General features: G+C 34.6%; 2 protein-coding genes across 3 annotated transcripts; one reads left to right on the plus strand and one right to left on the minus strand.

The window, feature by feature from the left end:
• Nucleotides 1-1,437: 1,437 nt before the first annotated feature.
• Nucleotides 1,438-2,239, plus strand: LOC137721098 (uncharacterized). The gene has a single exon (XM_068460216.1). It carries the CDS (start codon nt 1,585-1,587, stop codon nt 1,780-1,782), a length of 198 nt encoding a protein of 65 aa, XP_068316317.1. The 5' UTR covers nt 1,438-1,584; the 3' UTR covers nt 1,783-2,239.
• A 13,620-nt stretch (nt 2,240-15,859) lies between these two features.
• LOC137727110 (F-box/FBD/LRR-repeat protein At1g13570-like) lies at nt 15,860-17,708 on the minus strand. 2 transcript variants are annotated; one of them, XM_068466046.1, is made up of 3 exons: nt 16,791-17,708; nt 16,550-16,705; nt 15,860-16,403 (listed from the first exon to the last, which is right to left on the minus strand). In XM_068466046.1, the coding sequence occupies exons 1-3, from the start codon at nt 17,571-17,573 to the stop codon at nt 16,125-16,127; spliced, it is 1,218 nt and encodes a 405-aa protein (XP_068322147.1). In that variant the 5' UTR covers nt 17,574-17,708; the 3' UTR covers nt 15,860-16,124. The 2 variants fall into 2 exon arrangements, with proteins under 2 accessions (XP_068322147.1, XP_068322148.1); XM_068466047.1 differs by having other exon boundaries at nt 16,237-16,414.
• Nucleotides 17,709-18,971: the final 1,263 nt, after the last annotated feature.

The raw sequence follows: 18,971 nt of genomic DNA on the forward strand, positions 1-18,971 counted from the left end.
ACTGCCCCCTGTGCATTGACCAAATAACATGGCTGCACTCATCATCAAAAACAAGTGACGTATTTGAAAAATAGATTTTTTTTTCTTCTTCTCATATATTATTTCAGTCAGTTATCTTTGAATTGTTACTTATTATAATATAATAAGATAATTTATTTAGGGAATATAATAATAATTATTAAAATCTTATGATAAGAACGTAATCATACTTTATGGTGCTACAGTATGACTTATCTATTCAAATTTTTGCTTGAAATTTATAATCAAATTTATCCCACTGCAACATATAAGCAAATGGTTTTTTTCTTCAACTAAAAAAACATTAATCACGAAGAAGATACACAATAAATCTTATTAAAGCCTAAATATGAAATTATAATAACAAAAAGTAAAGCTTGTAAACCAAATGCAAGATTGATTATAAGAAATGTCTTATCGAGGTAAAGTCATCTACTACTCTAATTCGTTTTCTATATTTTTAACTTAAGTCATTAATTTTTATACAATTGTCACTTAATACTACAGTATAATGGTATTCTTCTTCACTTATAAGTGAGAGGTCTTAAGTTCGATTCTTGCCAAAAGAAGAATTTGAACAACATTATTGCTAACCCATTGTGAGGCTAAACTCATCCCCCTTTCTCTTAGTGTAGATGATATCGTTTGTTAAAAAAAATAAAAAATTTCATACAACTTGGTTTGACACCCTTAATAGTTAGAAATACTTTTCTTGTTAAGCTATGTTCATTTTCCATTAAAAAAATTATTATCATTTCTTAATCCCAAATTTCCAATTTTTTTTTTATGCAAAGAAATTCATTAAAGCACGAAACCTCTACTACAACCCTTCACAATCATTATTGAACATTCACATAATTAGGGTCGATGCTTTGAGTTGGTGAGTCTGCTTGATTATGACCACGGGCAGGGTGAAATTCCTCATATCCTCTCCAGGCCTGGAAGGGGTGGATAACCGTGGTTTGCCACCAATTGTTCACTTAAAAAGAAAAAAAAAGAAAAAAGAAACATTCACATAATTAACATGTGATCCTATTTGTCACTTAGTACTACGGTCTAATGATATTCCTTTTCACTTGGAAGTAAAATGTCTTAGGTTCGAATCTTGGGAATAATGAATTCAAAACCAAATTACGTTACCTATTGTGTGGCTTAGCCGAACTTTCCCTCCCCTTAATGTACAAAAATATCGATATACTAAAAAAAATGTGATCCTAATTTCAAATATTTGAAAAATAAAATGCTTTACCAAAAAGGTGTGGACTTGGAAATTCCAATAAGTGTACACATCCGTATCCAAAACTAACAAGTGAAAGTCAAACGGAATGGCAAATGGGTGATTATCTCACACACCAAGACCATTCTACAGCACACCATATAGATTGACTCGATAAAAAACCTAGTGAGAGATAGCAGACAGAGAGAGCCTGCATCAAGCTCCAATTCCCAAGCCAGCAACAAAAGCTCACCTCCTCCTGCTCCTTCTTCTTCCTAGATCTCTCTCGATACTGAATCATCATTAAGCTTTATAATTAATCAAGGTTAGTCATATTAATCAAGATCATCATGACGAACCAGTTGGAGAGCTTGGTGGAGTCGATCAAATCGAAAGTCCGAGCGCTGAAGAAGAAGTCGAAGAAACCGTACATAAAGATGGACAAAAGCTCCAGCGTCAAGGTCGAGATCCGCAGCAAAAAGGCACGCAAGCTCATCGACAAAACCCTCAAGGCCGCCGACCGTCCCGGCAAGCGCCCCATTCCTTAATTTTCCAATTAACTTATCATATTATGATTCCAAATAATTACATTTCTAGCTTCTATCATTTACCATGTATTTGTTTTGTGTAAATCTCTTCATTACAAAAGAAAAAAAAGGGGTAGGATCGGAGATAGGTAGGCTGATTGGTGAATTGGGTTGTTTCTGGGTGAAGTTTTTATTTTTTTGTATAAGTTTTTGGTTTGGCTGCCGATTCTGTGTTTTGTAACCGTTTCGGATTATCTTCGATTTCAAATCAAATGAACAATATTTGGTTTATGGTTTTGTCTTCAAATCTAATGAGCAATTGTTACTAGTGCCTGTTTTGCTGAAATTTTGAAAGTGAATGACGTGCCAAAGACTTTCGGCTTTTATTTTTTTCAACTTTTAGAATTTTAATCATTCAAAGGGATTCGAGCATCACTCGAGACTCCTTTAGGGGGATCGAGGGTTGCTCGAAAGAGACAGATGAAAGTTGTTAATGGGTTAAATAATGAGTTCAATGATTTCTAATCTTCTAATGCATAAAAGAGAAAGATGACACTTCCATGACTATTTACCAAAAAAGAGTATTTGATGATTGTTTAATCGTAATGTAATATACGCCAAATAAGATTTTACTGCGGGCCCCTACTAAAATATATGGGGCCTGCGGGCCCCTACTAAGATTTTACACCTGCTTGTTGGGTTTGCTTCAACATTTATGTGTTTCTTTTAACAAAGATAATATCTACACTAACGAAGTGGGAAAGTGAGCTAAACCTTGTATTGGGCTTGCCATAATAATGTAGTTCAAATTCGCTTTTAGCGAGAATTAAATCCAAGACTTTTCATTTACAAGTGAAAATGAATACTACTAACTCGTAGTACTAAGTGGTGCATCAACATTTATGTTAAAAACTTTTAGAAGTGGTTTGGAATTGGATAGTTAGTTGTTAGGGGAAAAAGATTTGATAGGGATTAAACCCGCAACATAATGCATAGACATAATTGATTTTTGCCACAACGATAAAACCCCATTTAGAAATTAATATATTACCCAGTATCCAATAAGTTAAACACAATTTCATTAGAGAACTGTTATTAGCATTCCAAAAATCTCATTCTACACTTTTCATAAGTGTTTTTTTTTTTTTTTTTAATTATAGTAAATTTGGAGTGCCATATGAGATTTTTAGATTGTCAATAACAATTCTCTTCCATTATATATTAATCGTTTGGAAGAGCTTCAAGGTCTCTTAACCGGACTCAGTGGATCTATGATGAGGAAAACCATGGAGTTAAAAAAATAAAATAAAAAACCAAACAAATCACACGTGAAAAGTGCGCTTCACGACAAAATTTTGCTTGGTAAGAATGTTGTGGACGCGAATAAACAAAACTTGTTCTAAAAGTCAATAGCTTGCGTTCTATCTACAATGTACAGTAAACCCATCCCAAATTTCAAATATTTGCAAGTTCAATTCCAACGTAATTAATTAAAGAATAGCATACAGATATTCTCTAGATGCTCCGGAATATCGTATAATCCTAACATTTTAATTTTGTAATTTTTAGTTAGTTACAAATACAAAAATCAAGATTTAAAACAGTTAAAAATGCAATATTTAAGATATAAAACAGTTAAAAATGGAAAGAAAAAAAAAATTGCAGCATAGATAGAACCTTTCCCAGATTGAGTTGAGTTTATCATTAGAAAAATGGGAAAGAGCAGCTTTTTGCCGTGGCTAGCAAGTCAACTGTTTTGATTATTTGACCGACTAATAATTTTGAGTTAATAACCAATTAGCCCCTAAAATCACATGCATCATTAAATTAAAGTAAAATAATGACTTCTGATCCAATATTTTATAAGTCAAAGTTATTCACAGGCATGTAATTCTTTCATGAAGTGAATGTATAATGCGTCGTGTTGTCCCTGAGAAGCCCTGAAGACTTGATAAGTTACACATGTCTTCTTAGCGGAATTGTCAAGCGCTAGTACTTTCATTTACTTATTTATGGTCTTCTAAGCCTCAAAAGGAGGATTGTTGTGGTGAAATCACCAATTGGTCCATTTTTTAAAGAAAAAGACTTTTAAGTTATAATCAAGTTTTTGAGTTAACCATATTTAACATCATCCAATTTTATATGGTTGTGAGCATTATCAATACTTGAAAGCGGTGATAAAAAAAATGCACTCACTTATCCTTCACTAAATTTATGACGTGGTTTGACCCAAAACAAAAACAAAAATCATTGATGATGTGGCAACAATGAGACATGCTTGTGAGTTGATGGTGAAGCCATGATTTCATGACATGGAGTGAACATAGTCAAAATGTGCGTTATCCTACTCAAAATTATTGCTTGGAGTTCCAGACTGGCGTTGAGACGGGTGGTTTCTTGGGTAATTTGATTTGGACTTGAAAGCAACTCGTAAAAAGTCATTCTGAATTGTGATCCTTCGAACAAGTGGCAGGTGAACAAAAAACTTGACCAAATGGCTAGAACTGTTAGGAACCAATCTAATGGAATCACAGTCCAAATCAATGAAAATTTCAACAAGATTTAACATATTCTCAAGATTTAAATTTTCAAACGAGCCTGCAAAGTCAAAGAATTGGAGGTTTGGTGCATTAATCCTAAGGTGGCTAATTCCGCTACATGTTCTCAAAGTTAATCTCTCAAGAAGAGAACAGCAATCAATCAGAGCTTGCAATACATCTTGGGCAATTGTAACTTCACGAATACAAAGGTTCTTCAAACTCCTGAAGCCTTTGAATGTGGAAGGAGGTTTAAGTAAACAATTATATAACGTCAAACTAACCAAATCCTGACAAGAATAAAAACATGAAGGCATCTTGTAGGGATTCTTTCTCCAAACATCAAGTATGAACTCCTTGATAGCATTTCTTGATAGATGAAGAATCCATCGAGCAATATGACCAGTTGCTATAGGAACTTCACGGACAAGCTTGAATGTGTGTATGGGGCCAACATGAAGTACAAGTACTTGATCAACAATGTGCTCAAAGGTTGTGAAGGGTTTGGTCGGAAAACACTGATTATCAAACACAAGATGTGGAAGTGTAGCCGTTTTGTACCTCCACTTGCTGGATAAAACACTTGTCTTCACCGCCTCCTTAATAGGCAAAAATGACAAAATTTGTTCTGAAACATCGATCACTTGGTAAGTTGGTAATTCTATCCAACTCCATATTTCTTTTCAAAGAGGACTCAGATAGCTTTCCTTGCATCATGAAAATTAAGTATAAAAAAGGAAGTCAGTAATCTAACACAATGAGAGAACCATAGTAGACTCATAGTATATGGTTTTTATTAGAAAGCACCAATAGAGTTTTAAGGCTTTAAATTCCAAGATTACAATCCGCGGGAGGAGATGTTCACGCAGATTGATCCTACTTTTTAACTCGAGGGCGGAACTTTTTCGGGCATGAGCCTTGAAAAGAATCCTCTTCTAGGCATACAGTAACCCTCTAACACTTCAATCCGACTCGATTAACAGAGTTCCAAACTTCCAATCCAGTTGGAAGATGCAACCGTAGCGGATCAACTCAAGCCAACTGTGAGCACCCCTTGAGATTAATTACAAGTTCAAATGTTCTACAATTTTTCAAATATGAAAATAAATTCTTGGGAATTTATACCCCAAATCCACTACGAGATAAAACCCAAATCCGGAAGCAAAGGGAATATCACAGATAATTAATCAATTGGAAAATTTATGGGATGCATTGCATCGTCTGAAATTCAAAAGAAAAAAATTGACTTACCAAATTTCTTCAATTTTGTTCGCGAATGAGTCATCTTTTACAAGATCGCTGCAAATAAGTGAAAAACCGTAGTTAACACCAACTAATTGTAACTAAAATTGATTGATCGACGAAGTTAGGATTAGATGATCTAGAAATTTTCATTGGCCGATATACTAGATATTATTATCATCTCTATTAATTAATAAAATGCTCATTGTCAATCAAAATTCTATGAAATTACCAGTTTAATCCTCTAATTAAAACAGAACATGAATAAGAAATACGAGATAGAAATGTAATTTCACACAATCAAATTTTGCTGTTTTTTTTTCAAAGCCTTACTTACATGTAATCATAACATATCTCTAATTACATAAAAAATAAAATAAAAAAATAAAAAAACTTCTCACTCCCATATTCTCTATCACTCTCTTCCTCCCTCCTTCTATTTCAAAAACAAAAATAAAAAATTTTCTCACACACATTGTGTGTGCCCATATGCTAGTATGAGTTAAGGAAAGTTTTATTTTTTCAAGTTATTAATTTTTTAACATAAGTATTTCACTGCTTACATAATAACACGTAATGTATCATTTTATGTTTCGAGCACACTGAAAAATCTCTCAAAAGGAGCCAATTAGGGTTTGAAATATGGGGAAGTTTCGGAGTCTAGGGTTTAGGAATATCAATAGGGGAGAACGGATATAAAGAGCCTAACTTCATTCCAGCCTCATCCTATTTGTTGTTCATTTTCACGCAACCCATTTTATTTTACATGGACACATTTTTAATTACTTAATAGTTTTTTTAAAGATATATATGGTAGTGATTTTCTCATTACTCATTATATAAGAATAATTTTTATGACATGGATATATTTTCATGTGGTATTTTGTGTCAATGAAATAAAGATATTTGAATAAATACTTACATATTTCTTTATTCATTGATACGAGACGCTATTTTCCTAGTATACTTGTGCCATGTAACTCATTCTCCTATTTTAACACCTCACCTAAAAAACTAATAAACAATTAAAAGGACGAGTGAGAAGTAAAATTAAGTGTGTAAAAATCACTACTTATTTTGTTTGCTTTAATATATATATATATATATATATATATATATATATATATATATATATATATATATTGGTACAGGTGATATTGGAGGAAGGAGATTCATATTCAACACTTCGAATGTCGCAGCTCTATTAACTCTACTAAATATGTTTAGATTTATAGACTTAGCTTTGACTTGAATAAAAATAAAAACACAGAGATTTCTATGTCAATTATCTTGGAGGATGATGTTGCTCAAAGGACTCGTTGGTGAGTTTGATTCATATCTGTATATATAAAGCCACTGGTCCCTTTTAGGGTCACGGCTTCACTAAAAAATTTTGAACAAAAATGCATAAGACAAAAAAAATTAAAAGCAAACCAAAATAATGTAGGGTATTTGAGAAAAAAAAAATAATGCAGGATATTTTTGTCATATAAACAGTGTTTTGTATATATTAATATGTTTTTGTACAGTTTTTTTATTTTTTATTTTTTATTTTTAATAAATAGTACCTCAAAATGAGTTAGTAATAATGTGATTCAATCAGTTGTTTGTTAAATATTATTATTTTTTTTAAACATGTTGAAAACATTTTAAGAGATGTGTAGTGACGGTTATAAAAAAGGTCTTTTGCATGCGCATAATAATGTGATTCAATTAGTTGTCAAATGATTTTTTTTTTTTTTTGAACAAATGTTATTATCCACACTAAGGGGAATGGGGGTGGGTCTAGTCTCATAGTAGGCTACCAATAATATGATTCAATTAATTGTTTATTAAATATTATTTTCTCTATTTTCAAACACGTTCAAAACATATTAAGAGAAACGTACCGCAAAAAAAGTCTTTCGCACGCGCATAATAATGTGATTGAAATGTTATTATCTACGCTAATGGGGATGGGGTGGGCTTAACATCACAATGAGCTAGCAATAATGTGATTCAATCAATTGTTTATTAAATATTTTTTTCTCCAATTTTAAACACATTCAAAACATTAAAAGACGCATACCGCCGGTAATAAAAAAAACTTTTCGCACGCGCACAATAATGTGATTGAGTCAGTTGTTCATTAAATATTATTTTCTCTATTTTTAAACACTTAAGAGGCGTGTAGTGTCAGTTATAAAACAAGCTTTTCGCACGTGCATAATAATATGATTCAATTAGTTGTCAAATGATCATTATTATTATTATTTTATATTTTTTTGAACAAACGATGTTATATATACTAAAGGGGAGGGAGTGAGTTTAACCTCATAATGGATAAACAATAATATGATTTAATTAGTTGTTTATTAAATATTATTTTCTTTATTTTTAATTTAAATTCAATATAATGTAGATGAAAATTGAAAGACCAATTTTATTATGTGGATTCATCTGTTTTGATTGGTTTATGAAGAGTTTCTTCTAGCATGGTCTCATATTATTCATTTGGTCAAAATATTTGACTTTCTTTTTGTCATAAAAAAAACTATTGAAGCAATTTACACATATAAATGCATTTAAAATGTATAAGTTGTACGTAACACACCGTGATTCAAAAAATATCATTTGCATGCGCTTACGCATGCATGAAGACTAGTAGATTAGAATGTGAGGACACACACTTTTAACACCCATTCAAGTGCACACATGAATGCTTTTAAGTTTTAATCACTTGAGTTACTATCTAAAATATTGGAGAACTACACTTGGTTAAAATTTTCTCCAAATTTTCAATAAAACAAATGTAGAAGGATTGAGTTGGAATTAGGGGTGGGTTAAAAAAATCGAAAAAAAAAAAAAAAAAAAAAAAAAAACTGAATTGAAACAAAAAAAAAAACCTAACTAAATTAAACAAAACCGAATCGAACCAAAATGTTTTGGGTTGGTTTCGATTTTAGTGGTTCAAAAATTGAACCAAACCGAACTTTTATATATGTTGGATATTTATATTTTAAGCCCAATTTCAAGTCAATTATGAATATAGTTTTAGTCCCAAATACATTGAAAACTTCAAGCCAAATAAAAATCCCAGAACCAGCTTGGTGGTTGTGCAGTTAGCACAAACCTAATCCAATCCGACGACAGAGACAGAGAGGAAGAGGGATCGAGAGCTCAGAAACTAAACAAAGGTATTTTAGAATGGCCAAATCGAATAAATGATCCATGTGGTCATAAGGTATTCGAAAGATAACCCTTGTGCTAAAAAAAACTCAAATTTAAACCCATGTGGTGTACTCCGTTAGCAAATTTAGTCCAAAAGTGATATTTCCATTAACTATTTGTTAATACATGGGTAAAATTGTACTTTGACATGGGAAAATTATAGTCAACAGTAGTATCCAGCAAAAGCCGCAGGTGATCCAACTAATCCATTGCGTAATCCTCCGAGCAATCTATAAACTCCCATTTCCTCGAATCCTTCATCACTTTGCCTTTATCTTCCGCCACCTGGTTATCATTGTCTGCCATCGATTCCGCCATCGGCCACGCCGACCCTAATTCCTGCAATTAAAATCGATAAACATGATGGCATCTCTTAGGGATTCCATCTCTAAACTTCAAGAACGAACTACTTGATAGCACTTCTAGATTGATGAAGAATCCTTCGAACAATTGGACCAGTGGCTATAGGACCTTAATGGACAAGCTTGAATGCATGTAAGGGGCCAACGTGAAGTTCAAGTACTTGATCAACAAGTGCTCAAGGGTTGCAATGGGTTTAGTCAAAAAACACTGATTATCAAACACAAGATGTGGAAGTGTTGCCGTTTTGTACCTCCACTTGCTTGGTAAAACACTTGTCTTCCATGCCTCCTCCATGATGTTGAATTGTAAGTCTATAGCTGATTAGGAAATAAGTTGCGAAGCAATGTGTGTATTCACTTGAGTTAAAATGCCAAGTGTGTAGCTATATAGTAGTAAGGCAACTAATGCCAGGTATAAAGATCCTAGCAACTAGCTAGATGAAGGGCTAAGATTGTTTTGTAATGAGAGAGAATCCACCTTGGATTCTAATTATTATGTAAGCACCGAAAGTGTAAATTGTAGAGTGAGAGATGCAATTGAATATGCTCTGCTAGATTTTGCAGAGAGCAAGAATCCCTTCGAAAATTCTTCTATTGTTATCATTTCCATTCTTTGTTCTTCATTTGCTCATCTCATAACCAGATTTTAAAACTGAATCACAACATGGCCTCAGAGCCAGGTTCGATCATCTGAATCTGGGCATAAAACTATAAATTCTCTGAGCTAAATCAAAGCTCACTTGAAGCTCAGTGAAGGTCGCCGAAGTTCTGTTACCATTTGAGAAGAGTAATCAACTCATTCGTATCAAAGATGTCTGGATCTGGAGGCTCGGAAGTGAGAACTTCAATTTTCTCCGATGAGAACTACGAGTTCTGGAGAATCAAGATGGTGACGATCTTCAAATCACATGGGTTGTGGAATCTGGTTGAAAATGGAGTTATAACTCTAGATTCGAAGACGAAGAAAAAGGTCGAATAATCATCGAAGGATGAGGAAGATGATGAAATGGACTCTGTGTTGATGAAAGATGCAAAGGCTCTAGGAATTATTCAGAATGCAGTCTCCAACCAAATTTTCCCTCGAATTGCCAATGCTAAATCAACGAAAATGGCATAGGATCTATTGTATGGAGAGTATCATGATGGCTATCAAGTAAGGTCTGTGAAACTGCAAAATCATAAACGTGAATTTGAATATGTTAGAATGCATGATGATGAAACTCTATTTGGATACCTTACTAGCCTAAATGATTTGATTAATCAGATGAAATCATTTGGTGAAGTTCTTTCTAATGAAAGACTTGTGCATAAGGTTTTGATTAGTCTTAGTAAATCATATGATGCTATATGCCTGGTTATTAAGAATACAAAATGTTTGGAGACTGTAGAGTTCCAGGAGGTTATTGCAATTTTGAAAAGCTAAGAGCAACGGTTCGATTTGTACATTGTTAACACAATTGAGAGAGCTTTTGCCTCACTCTCTATGAATCCAAAAGAACAAAGCAAAAGTAGTGCTTATTCTGGTTCATCCAGATTTTAGAAAAATCGGAATCCTAAAGGCAAGAAATGGAATCAACACCAAAGTTTTAATAGAGATCTTCTGTGAATAATTATCAGAATGTGAATTCATCTCAACCAATGAGTCAAGAGGTTTCAAAGCCTCAGTGCAAGGTGTGTTCTAAGAACCATTTTGGTGAGTGAGACACAAAGGGAAACCGAAATGCTTCAATTGTGATAAGTTTGGGCATTAGGCTAAAGAGTGTACTGCAACAAAGGTAGTGCAAAAGGCAAATAGTGCAAATCAAGTGGAAGTGTCTAGGAATCTGTTATATGCCAACAATGCAACTACTGTGACTAAAGTAAAGGGAGAATGGTACATTGACAGTGATTGTAGCAACCATATGATAGGGAATGTGGAGTTGCTTGTTGATGTGAGAACAAACATTGTAGGCAAAGTTCAAATGCTAAATGGAGATCATGTAAATGTTGTAGGAATGGGATCTTTGGTTATTGACACAGATAAGGGCATAAAGTATGTTAGAGAAGTAATGTATCTTCCTCGTTTAAAACAAAACTTGCTCAGTGTGGGTCAAATGGATGAACATGGATATTTCTTGGTGTTTGGTGGTGGAATGTGTAGTGTGTTTGATGGTCCATTACTGGATTGCTTGGTCATTAAAGTAAAGAAGAAAGTGAACAGATGTTATCCACTGACTCTATTACCTGAGAATCAAATTGCGTTGAAAGCCAGTGTCATTCATTCCATTGAGATTTGGCATAAGAGACTCGGGCATCTACACTTTGGTGGCCTCAAGCAATTGAGAGACAAATATACAGTGCATGGTTTGCTTCAACTTGAAGATCATAATGGTGTATGTGAAGGCTGTCAATATGGGAAACAACACAGAGAAGAGATTCCAAGAAATCAAGTTCTAGGAGCTAATGCTCCACATGAACTTATTCATGTTGATTTGTGTGGACCCATGAAAAATGATTCAATTGCTGGAAATAAGTACTTCATGGTCTTAGCAGAATGACTTGGGTTTATTTTATGAGATACAAATTTGATGCATTCAACTATTTTAGAAAGTTCAAAGCTATAGCAGAATTGCAGAATGGATTCAAGGTTAAATGTCTGAGAAGTGATAGATGAGGGGAGTTCAAATCATTTGAATTTGATCTGTTTTGTGAAAAAGAAGGGATACAAAGATAGTTCACTCTTGCATATACTCCACATCAAAATAGAGTAGTGGAGAGGAAGAATAAAACTGTGATTGAGATGGCAAAATCCATGTTGCATGAGAAGAGGATGCCATACTATTTATGGGCAGAAACAGTTCATACATAAATGTATATATTGAATAGGTGTCCCACAAAGGCTTTGAATAATATCACACCTTTTGAAGCTTATTCTGGGAGAAAACTAGGTATTGTTCACTTGGATATTTGGTGCATGATGCTATGTGCATGAGCCTAAAAGTTTCAAATGAGTATTTGTGGCATATGCAACTTGTGAAAAAGGGTATAGGGTGTTTGATCCTATATCCAAGAAACTTATCTTGTCAAGAGACATTGTCTTTGATGAAGAAGCCGCTTGGAATTAGGAAGAGAATTCAGATCAACTTTCTCCCACTACTGGAAGATTTGCTTATGGTGATACTAGTGCCGAAAGAAATGAAAGTGCGGTGTTGTCTCTTACATCACCTACATCACCTTCACCTAGAAGGGCTCTAAGTATTAGGGACTCTAGAACTCAGTTTAAGTCACTCACTTCAGGTGAATCTACAAGTACTTCAAGTCTGAATGAGAAGTACACTCAAGCATTTGATCATACACCATTGAAATGGAGGAAACTAGATAAGATGAGGTATTGGCTCATTGTAATTTGTGTATTATGGATCCAAAGAAATATGAAGATGCTAAACAAGATGAGTCTTAGTTGAGAGCAATAGAGGATGAGTTGTTCATGATTGAGAAGAATGGTACCTGGAAGCTTGTTGATAGACCAATTGAAAAACCTGTCATAGGGGTTAAATGGGTCTACAAAACAAAGCTAAATCTTGATGGTTCAGTGTTGAAAAATAAAGCGAGGTTGGTTACAAAGGGCTATGCACAAAAGCTTGGATTGAATTACAATGAAACCTATGCCCCAGTTGCTAGGTTAGATACTATTAGGACTCTAATAACGTTGGCTGCACAAAAGAGCTGGAAATTGTACCAGTTAGATGTGAATTCAGCTTTCTTGAATGAAGTATTACAAGAAGAGGTTTATGTTGAGCAGCTTGAAGGATTTGTAGTCAAAGGCAAGGAAGACAAGGTCTATAAGCTACACAAAGCTCTTTATAGTCTAAAACAGGCACCAAGAGCCTGGTATGGAGAAATAGACAATTATTTCTTACAGTGTGGTTTTGAGAAGAGTTTAAGTGAACCAACATTGTACATAAGGGCAAGGGGAGTAGACATTTTGATTGTCTCTATATATGTTGATGATATAGTCTACACTGGCAGTTGTAAATCAATGCTAGAAGAGTTCAAGGAAGACATGAAGAAGAAGTATGATATGACAAATTTGGGACTTCTCCATCACTTTCTTGGGATGTCAGTAATTCAAACTGACTCAATTATCTTCATTCACCTAAAGAAATATGCAAGTTCCTTGCTAAGCAAGTTTGGATTAAGTGAAGGAAAGTCTATGACAACTCCTATTGTAGCAACTGAGAAGCTAATTAAAGATGGTGGAAGTGGACTTGTGAATAAGGAAATGTGTAGAAGCATTGTGGGAAGTCTTCTATATCTCATTGCAACAAGGCCGGACATAATGTATGCAGCAAGTTTGTTAGCTAGGTTTATGCACTATTATACTAATAGACACTATGGAATTGCAAAAACGGTACTCAGGTACATCAACGGGACCCTAGACTATGGTCTGGAATATGTGAAGGGAAGAAAAGCTTGTTTAATTGGCTATTGTGATAGTGATTGGGGTGGTTCATTGGAGGACATCAAGAGTACATCAGGGTATGCATTTTCTTTTGGCAGTGGTGTGTTTTCTTGGGCTTCAGTTAAGTAAAATTGTGTTGCACTTTCAACTGTTGAGGTTGAATACATAAGTGCATTTGAAGCCACAACTCAGGCAATATGGTTGAGGTTTGTTTTGGAGGATTTTGGAGAATTTCAAACTAAAGCAACCCCCCTTCACTGTGATAACGCTTCTGCCATTGCTATTACCAAGAACTCTATGTTTCATCAAAAGACCAAACACATTGACAAGAGATATCATTTTATCAAAGATGCATTGCAGGAAGGCATCATTGACTTGGTGTATTGTCCCACAGAAGAGCAATTGGCAGACATCTTCACAAAGCCACTCGCAAAGGATCGATTTAGTCTTCTTAGAAGTATGCTTAGAGTGAAAGCAGCTTTAGACTTAAAGGGGAGTGTTGAATTGTAAGTCTATAGCTGATTACGAAATAAGCTGTGTATCAATTTGTGTATTCACTCGAGTTAAAATACCAAGCGTGCCGCTATATACTAGTAAGACAAGTAATGCCAGGTGTAAAGATCCTAGCAACTAGCTAGATGAAAGGCTGAGATTGTTTTGTAATGAGAGAGAATCCATCTTGGATTCTAACGGTTATGTAAGCACTGAAAGTAAGAATTGTAGAGTGAGAGATGCAATTGAATATGCTTCGCTAGATTTTGCAAATGGCAAGAATCCCTTCGAAAATTCTTCCATTGTTATCCTTTCCATAATTTGTTCTTCATTTGTTCATCTCATAACCAAATTTTAAAATTGAATCACAACACATGGGCCAACGTGACAAAATTTGGTCTATAACATCACTTAATAAGTTGCTAAATCTATCCAACTCCGTCTTTCTTTTTGAAAAGGACTCAGATGGAGTTCCTTGCTTCATGAAAATCAAGATTCACTAAATACATCAAAATACATTTAGATTTGCCACATCGGAAAAAGTAACATTTAGATTTGCAAACCTATTTAACCCATAAAATTTTTTATTTGACAATGAAAATGAAAATTGTTATTGGCACACCAAATTTGTCATCCTGCCCTACAGAGTATATAACTTATAACTCATAAACAAATTAGTCAATACAACATATTTAACATGGAAATAAGAGTTATTTAGCCTTACTGTCTGCATAAATAGTCTCTATAATGTGACTTTTGTATGAATTGAATGCAAGTGAGAAAGAAGACTTACCATATTCACGTCAAATTTATTCGCCAAATGAGTTTTCTTTTGCAAGTGCGCTACGAATGCATCAAAATCTTAGCTCACATCAACTGATTGTAGTAACGAAAACTGAGAATTTTCAGACATTTTGATGTGAAGGAGAAGAAAAGAGCAGACTTAGGGTTTGGTCTGATTATTGATGGATAAAAACTTAATTTCATTCCCGCTCTTTTTTTTTTTTGTCAATCATTCCCGCGTCTTCCAAACACCAAAAGATCATTATTTTAGTAAAAATGTTTCTGATTAACATAACTTTTTACTTTAGTTCTTGAAATTGAAAATTGATAGAAGTTGCCTACCGTCAATCATTTTGGTTATTCCGTGAAAAAATTTCATTAAATTGAGGGTATTTTTGTTCAATCAACCCCTCCACTTCTTTTCCTTTTAACAAAAAAATTTTCACAGAAGTACTCACATAATTGACGGTGGATAAACTTATGGACCATTTCTATCAATTTTCAATATCAAAGATCAAAGTGAGGAGTTATGATGAATTTAGAGATCATTTTGGCTCAACAAAAATTATCCAACGTTTATTTATATGTTTTTATACAAGTGGCACTATCTGGAGAAGTGTATTTGAATGCACAGATAAACGTTTTTGAGTTAAATCACTTGAGTTAAAAATCATTTACAATAGGTCGGACGTTGGAGAAGGGCAGCTTAGAGTAAAATTTAACATTTGTTTCTAAACGGTGACCTTAGTTTAGATTTGTTTCATGAACTAAAAGTCCGTTAATTGAGATTTTGAATTTAACAAAACATGGACCATTAGTCTACTCTATAGAATTTTTTGTCAATTTTATTATGTGATTGAACATGTGACCCATAATGAAACGCACAATTGGCCCAGTATTTGTGCCTTAATTTAGATTTGATACAAAAACTCGCATATTGTGTCGTTTAGGTTGGTCATAAATATGTTTAGAATTGGATATGTGAGACCCACATGTGTGCATACTTGTAAAATATAAATTATGTAGTTCACTAATATTATAACACATGGGTTAATAAAACAACGTCAAAGTGCGACAATCATCCCAAAACATTTGTCCTTGTGCCATACCATTCCTTATTTGACTAGATTCTTGCATCCATCTTCAAACTCTGGTTCAATTGGACAAATATAATTTCCACCCTGAGCAATTGTTGAGGAAAGCAGACAAACATACATATTAAAGATTAAAGACTATGAACAAACCACTTCCATTTCTGCGAGCAAGTTCTTTCAGCTACTGAAATTCATTGATGAATCATGGTCCCAAGTATATTATCTCGGCGTGAGCGGAGGCACGCCTGAACTGGAGCAACTCTTTCACAAGTTTGGAACAAGCATTGACAGAAGACGGATTCACAGTCATCCTCTCGAGCACTGGTGAAGTTAAGAGCAGAGATCTGATGAAATCTAGTTGAGTTTTGGAATCAGAAAGTCCGGTTATTTTCACACGTTTCAGTTGGCTAAATTGGAAGTTCTGGTTGTCATCAAACCAAGACTTCACTTCTTGCACAGCAGCCATGCCATAACCAGAGGCCTACAAACCATCTGTAGCATCAGAATCTTAAAAATGTGAAAAAAACTTATCTCCAAACAGAAACATATGCGGTAAAGTTGGTTTGCAATTTTTAATTCGGCAAAAGAATATACTTATATAGCATGGATCAATAGAACAGAACTCACTAGAACTTCGAGTACTTGTAGAGCAGGGGAGCTTCTTAGAAGGCATTGAACAGTTAAAACTTCATTCAGATGGCGGAAGTCAATGGTTATAGAAAGAAACCTCAGATATAGACAAGGTTGGGGCAGCTTTTGGGGCAAGGCACCAACAGCCAAATACTGCAGCACAACGGATGCAGAAAGCAGCAGAATCAATGAATATGTTCAAATACCCATTTCCAAGTGTAAAAGAAGTATCCATTACCTCTAAAAAGCTACTCTGAATTGTGAGCCTCTGAATACAGGGCAGGCGATCAAGAAACTTGACCAAATGGCTAGAGCTGTGAGAAACCCATCTAAGGTCCTCATCGCAAAAATCAATGTCAACTTCAACAAGATTTAGTGTATTCTCAAGATTAACAGTCTCAAAAGAGCCTCCAAACGCAAAGTATTGGAGATTTGGTGCGTCAACATTGAGGTGGGTAAAACCATCACATAGGCTCACAATCAATCTCTCAAGAAGAGGACATGAAACGATCAGATTATCAAACACGCCTTGAGCCATGGTAACCATACCAATAGAAAGGCTCTTCAAACTCCTGAAGCCTTTGAAGGTGGGAGGAGGCTTTAGCAAACAATTACGTATCTCCAAACAAACCAAATCTTGACATGAAAACAAACATGAAGGCAAATTATAGCAAACATCAATTTCCCAAAACTCAAGTATTAACTCTTTAATCGAGTTTCTTGACAGATGAAGAATCCATCGATCAAGAGCAGCAGCAGCTAGAGGACGTATAAGGGAAAACCTTAAGCTGTGTATGGGGCCAATATGAAGTAAGAGTACTTGATCAACAATGTTCTGAAAAGTTATGTGCTTTTGAGTCGAGAAGCACTGATTATCAAACACGAGGTGTGTAAGCAAAGCCGTTTTGTAGCTCCACTTGCTTGATAAGACACTTGTCTTCACAGCCTCTTTAATGGGCAAACATGAAAAAATTCGATCGATTGCATCACTTGGTAGGTTGCTAATTCTATCCAACTCCATCTTTCTCTTCAAACAGGTCTCGGATGGTTTTCCTTGCTTCAAGAAAATTAAGTATCAAAGAAGTCATTAACCTAACACAATGACACGTGGTGTCAAGACCATTTGTGTATCTAAGTGTCAAGAAAACAAAGTTCAAATTTCCACTTTGACAAGTAATGTCCAAATCTAATTCAGTCATGAGCAAAAGATAAATTTTCATATTCCGCTTTTACAACAATGACAAGCATGAGCCTTGTAAGAGTCTAAAATACTTGCAACTTATATCCAGAGTGACAATGCGCGAGCCTTGTAAGAGTCTAGCGATGCAGACATATGAACGAATGTCCATTTCAAATGAGTCTGCTTTTGGGCATAAAATAACCTTCTAACTCTAGCACTTCAATCAGACTCGATTAAGTCTGAGATACGACAAGTCCGAAGAGGCAATCCTAGCGGCTCAAGCTAACTGCGAGCGCCCAATTGGCCTAAATTCCAACACTACCAAAACATAATTTCCATAGCCAACAACAAATAAAGCTGCGAGCTTTTTAAATTAGATACAGAAATGAAACCTTTGAGCTTAACTACAAGTTGAAATGTTCTACAACTTCAAAAATGAAACTGAAATCTTCGGCATTTAAACCCGAAATCCACCCCAGAAAACTCCAAATCCGCAAGCACAGCAAATTTCACAGATATAATTAATCAATCGAAGATTTGTGATTTGCATGGTAATGAATTGAAGGCAAATTAAACAGAAAACGAAAAGAAAAATTACCATATTTGCTTCAATTTTGTGGGCAAAAGTGCAGATAGTGAGCCAAATGAGTGTTCTCTTACAAGATGGCTGCGATTGTGGGAATGCGTTACATCAACTGATTGTGGTAAATTAGGGTTTGAATTTCAGGGCTGATTAATGATTGGGGAGAATATGACACGTCATTGCCCTCCCAATACGCGGGAACTTAGCTTCACTCCCGCCTCACAATAGGCGGGAACCTTAACTTGTTTTCAAGTTTTTTTATTTTTTATTTTTTATTTTTTTTATATAAGTAATATTGGGGGAGTGGGTAATTCACAACAAGATATGTGATATAGGAATATGTTATAAAAGTGGATGACGCACGTGAACAAATATGCAACATCTATCACTTTTTGACACCAACAAATATTGAAGTTCTTGTTAGCCAACAAATGTTGAAAGTGTGCTGCGTACTTTCACACTCATTGACCTTAACAAAGAAGATATATTTTCTTTATATAAAAGCCTATCAGCTCACAAATAGAATAGAGAAGCATAGATACAATGTATTGTGTCCATTACTTTGTAATTTCAGTATGATAATGGAGAAGACTACTGCTATTGTCCCGATGATGTAGGCACACTTGCCGAATCTCGTAAAAATTGTATGTTATTTA

The sequence above is a fragment of the Pyrus communis genome, chromosome 2, assembly GCF_963583255.1.
Source record: "Pyrus communis chromosome 2, drPyrComm1.1, whole genome shotgun sequence".
NCBI lineage: Eukaryota > Viridiplantae > Streptophyta > Magnoliopsida > Rosales > Rosaceae > Pyrus > Pyrus communis.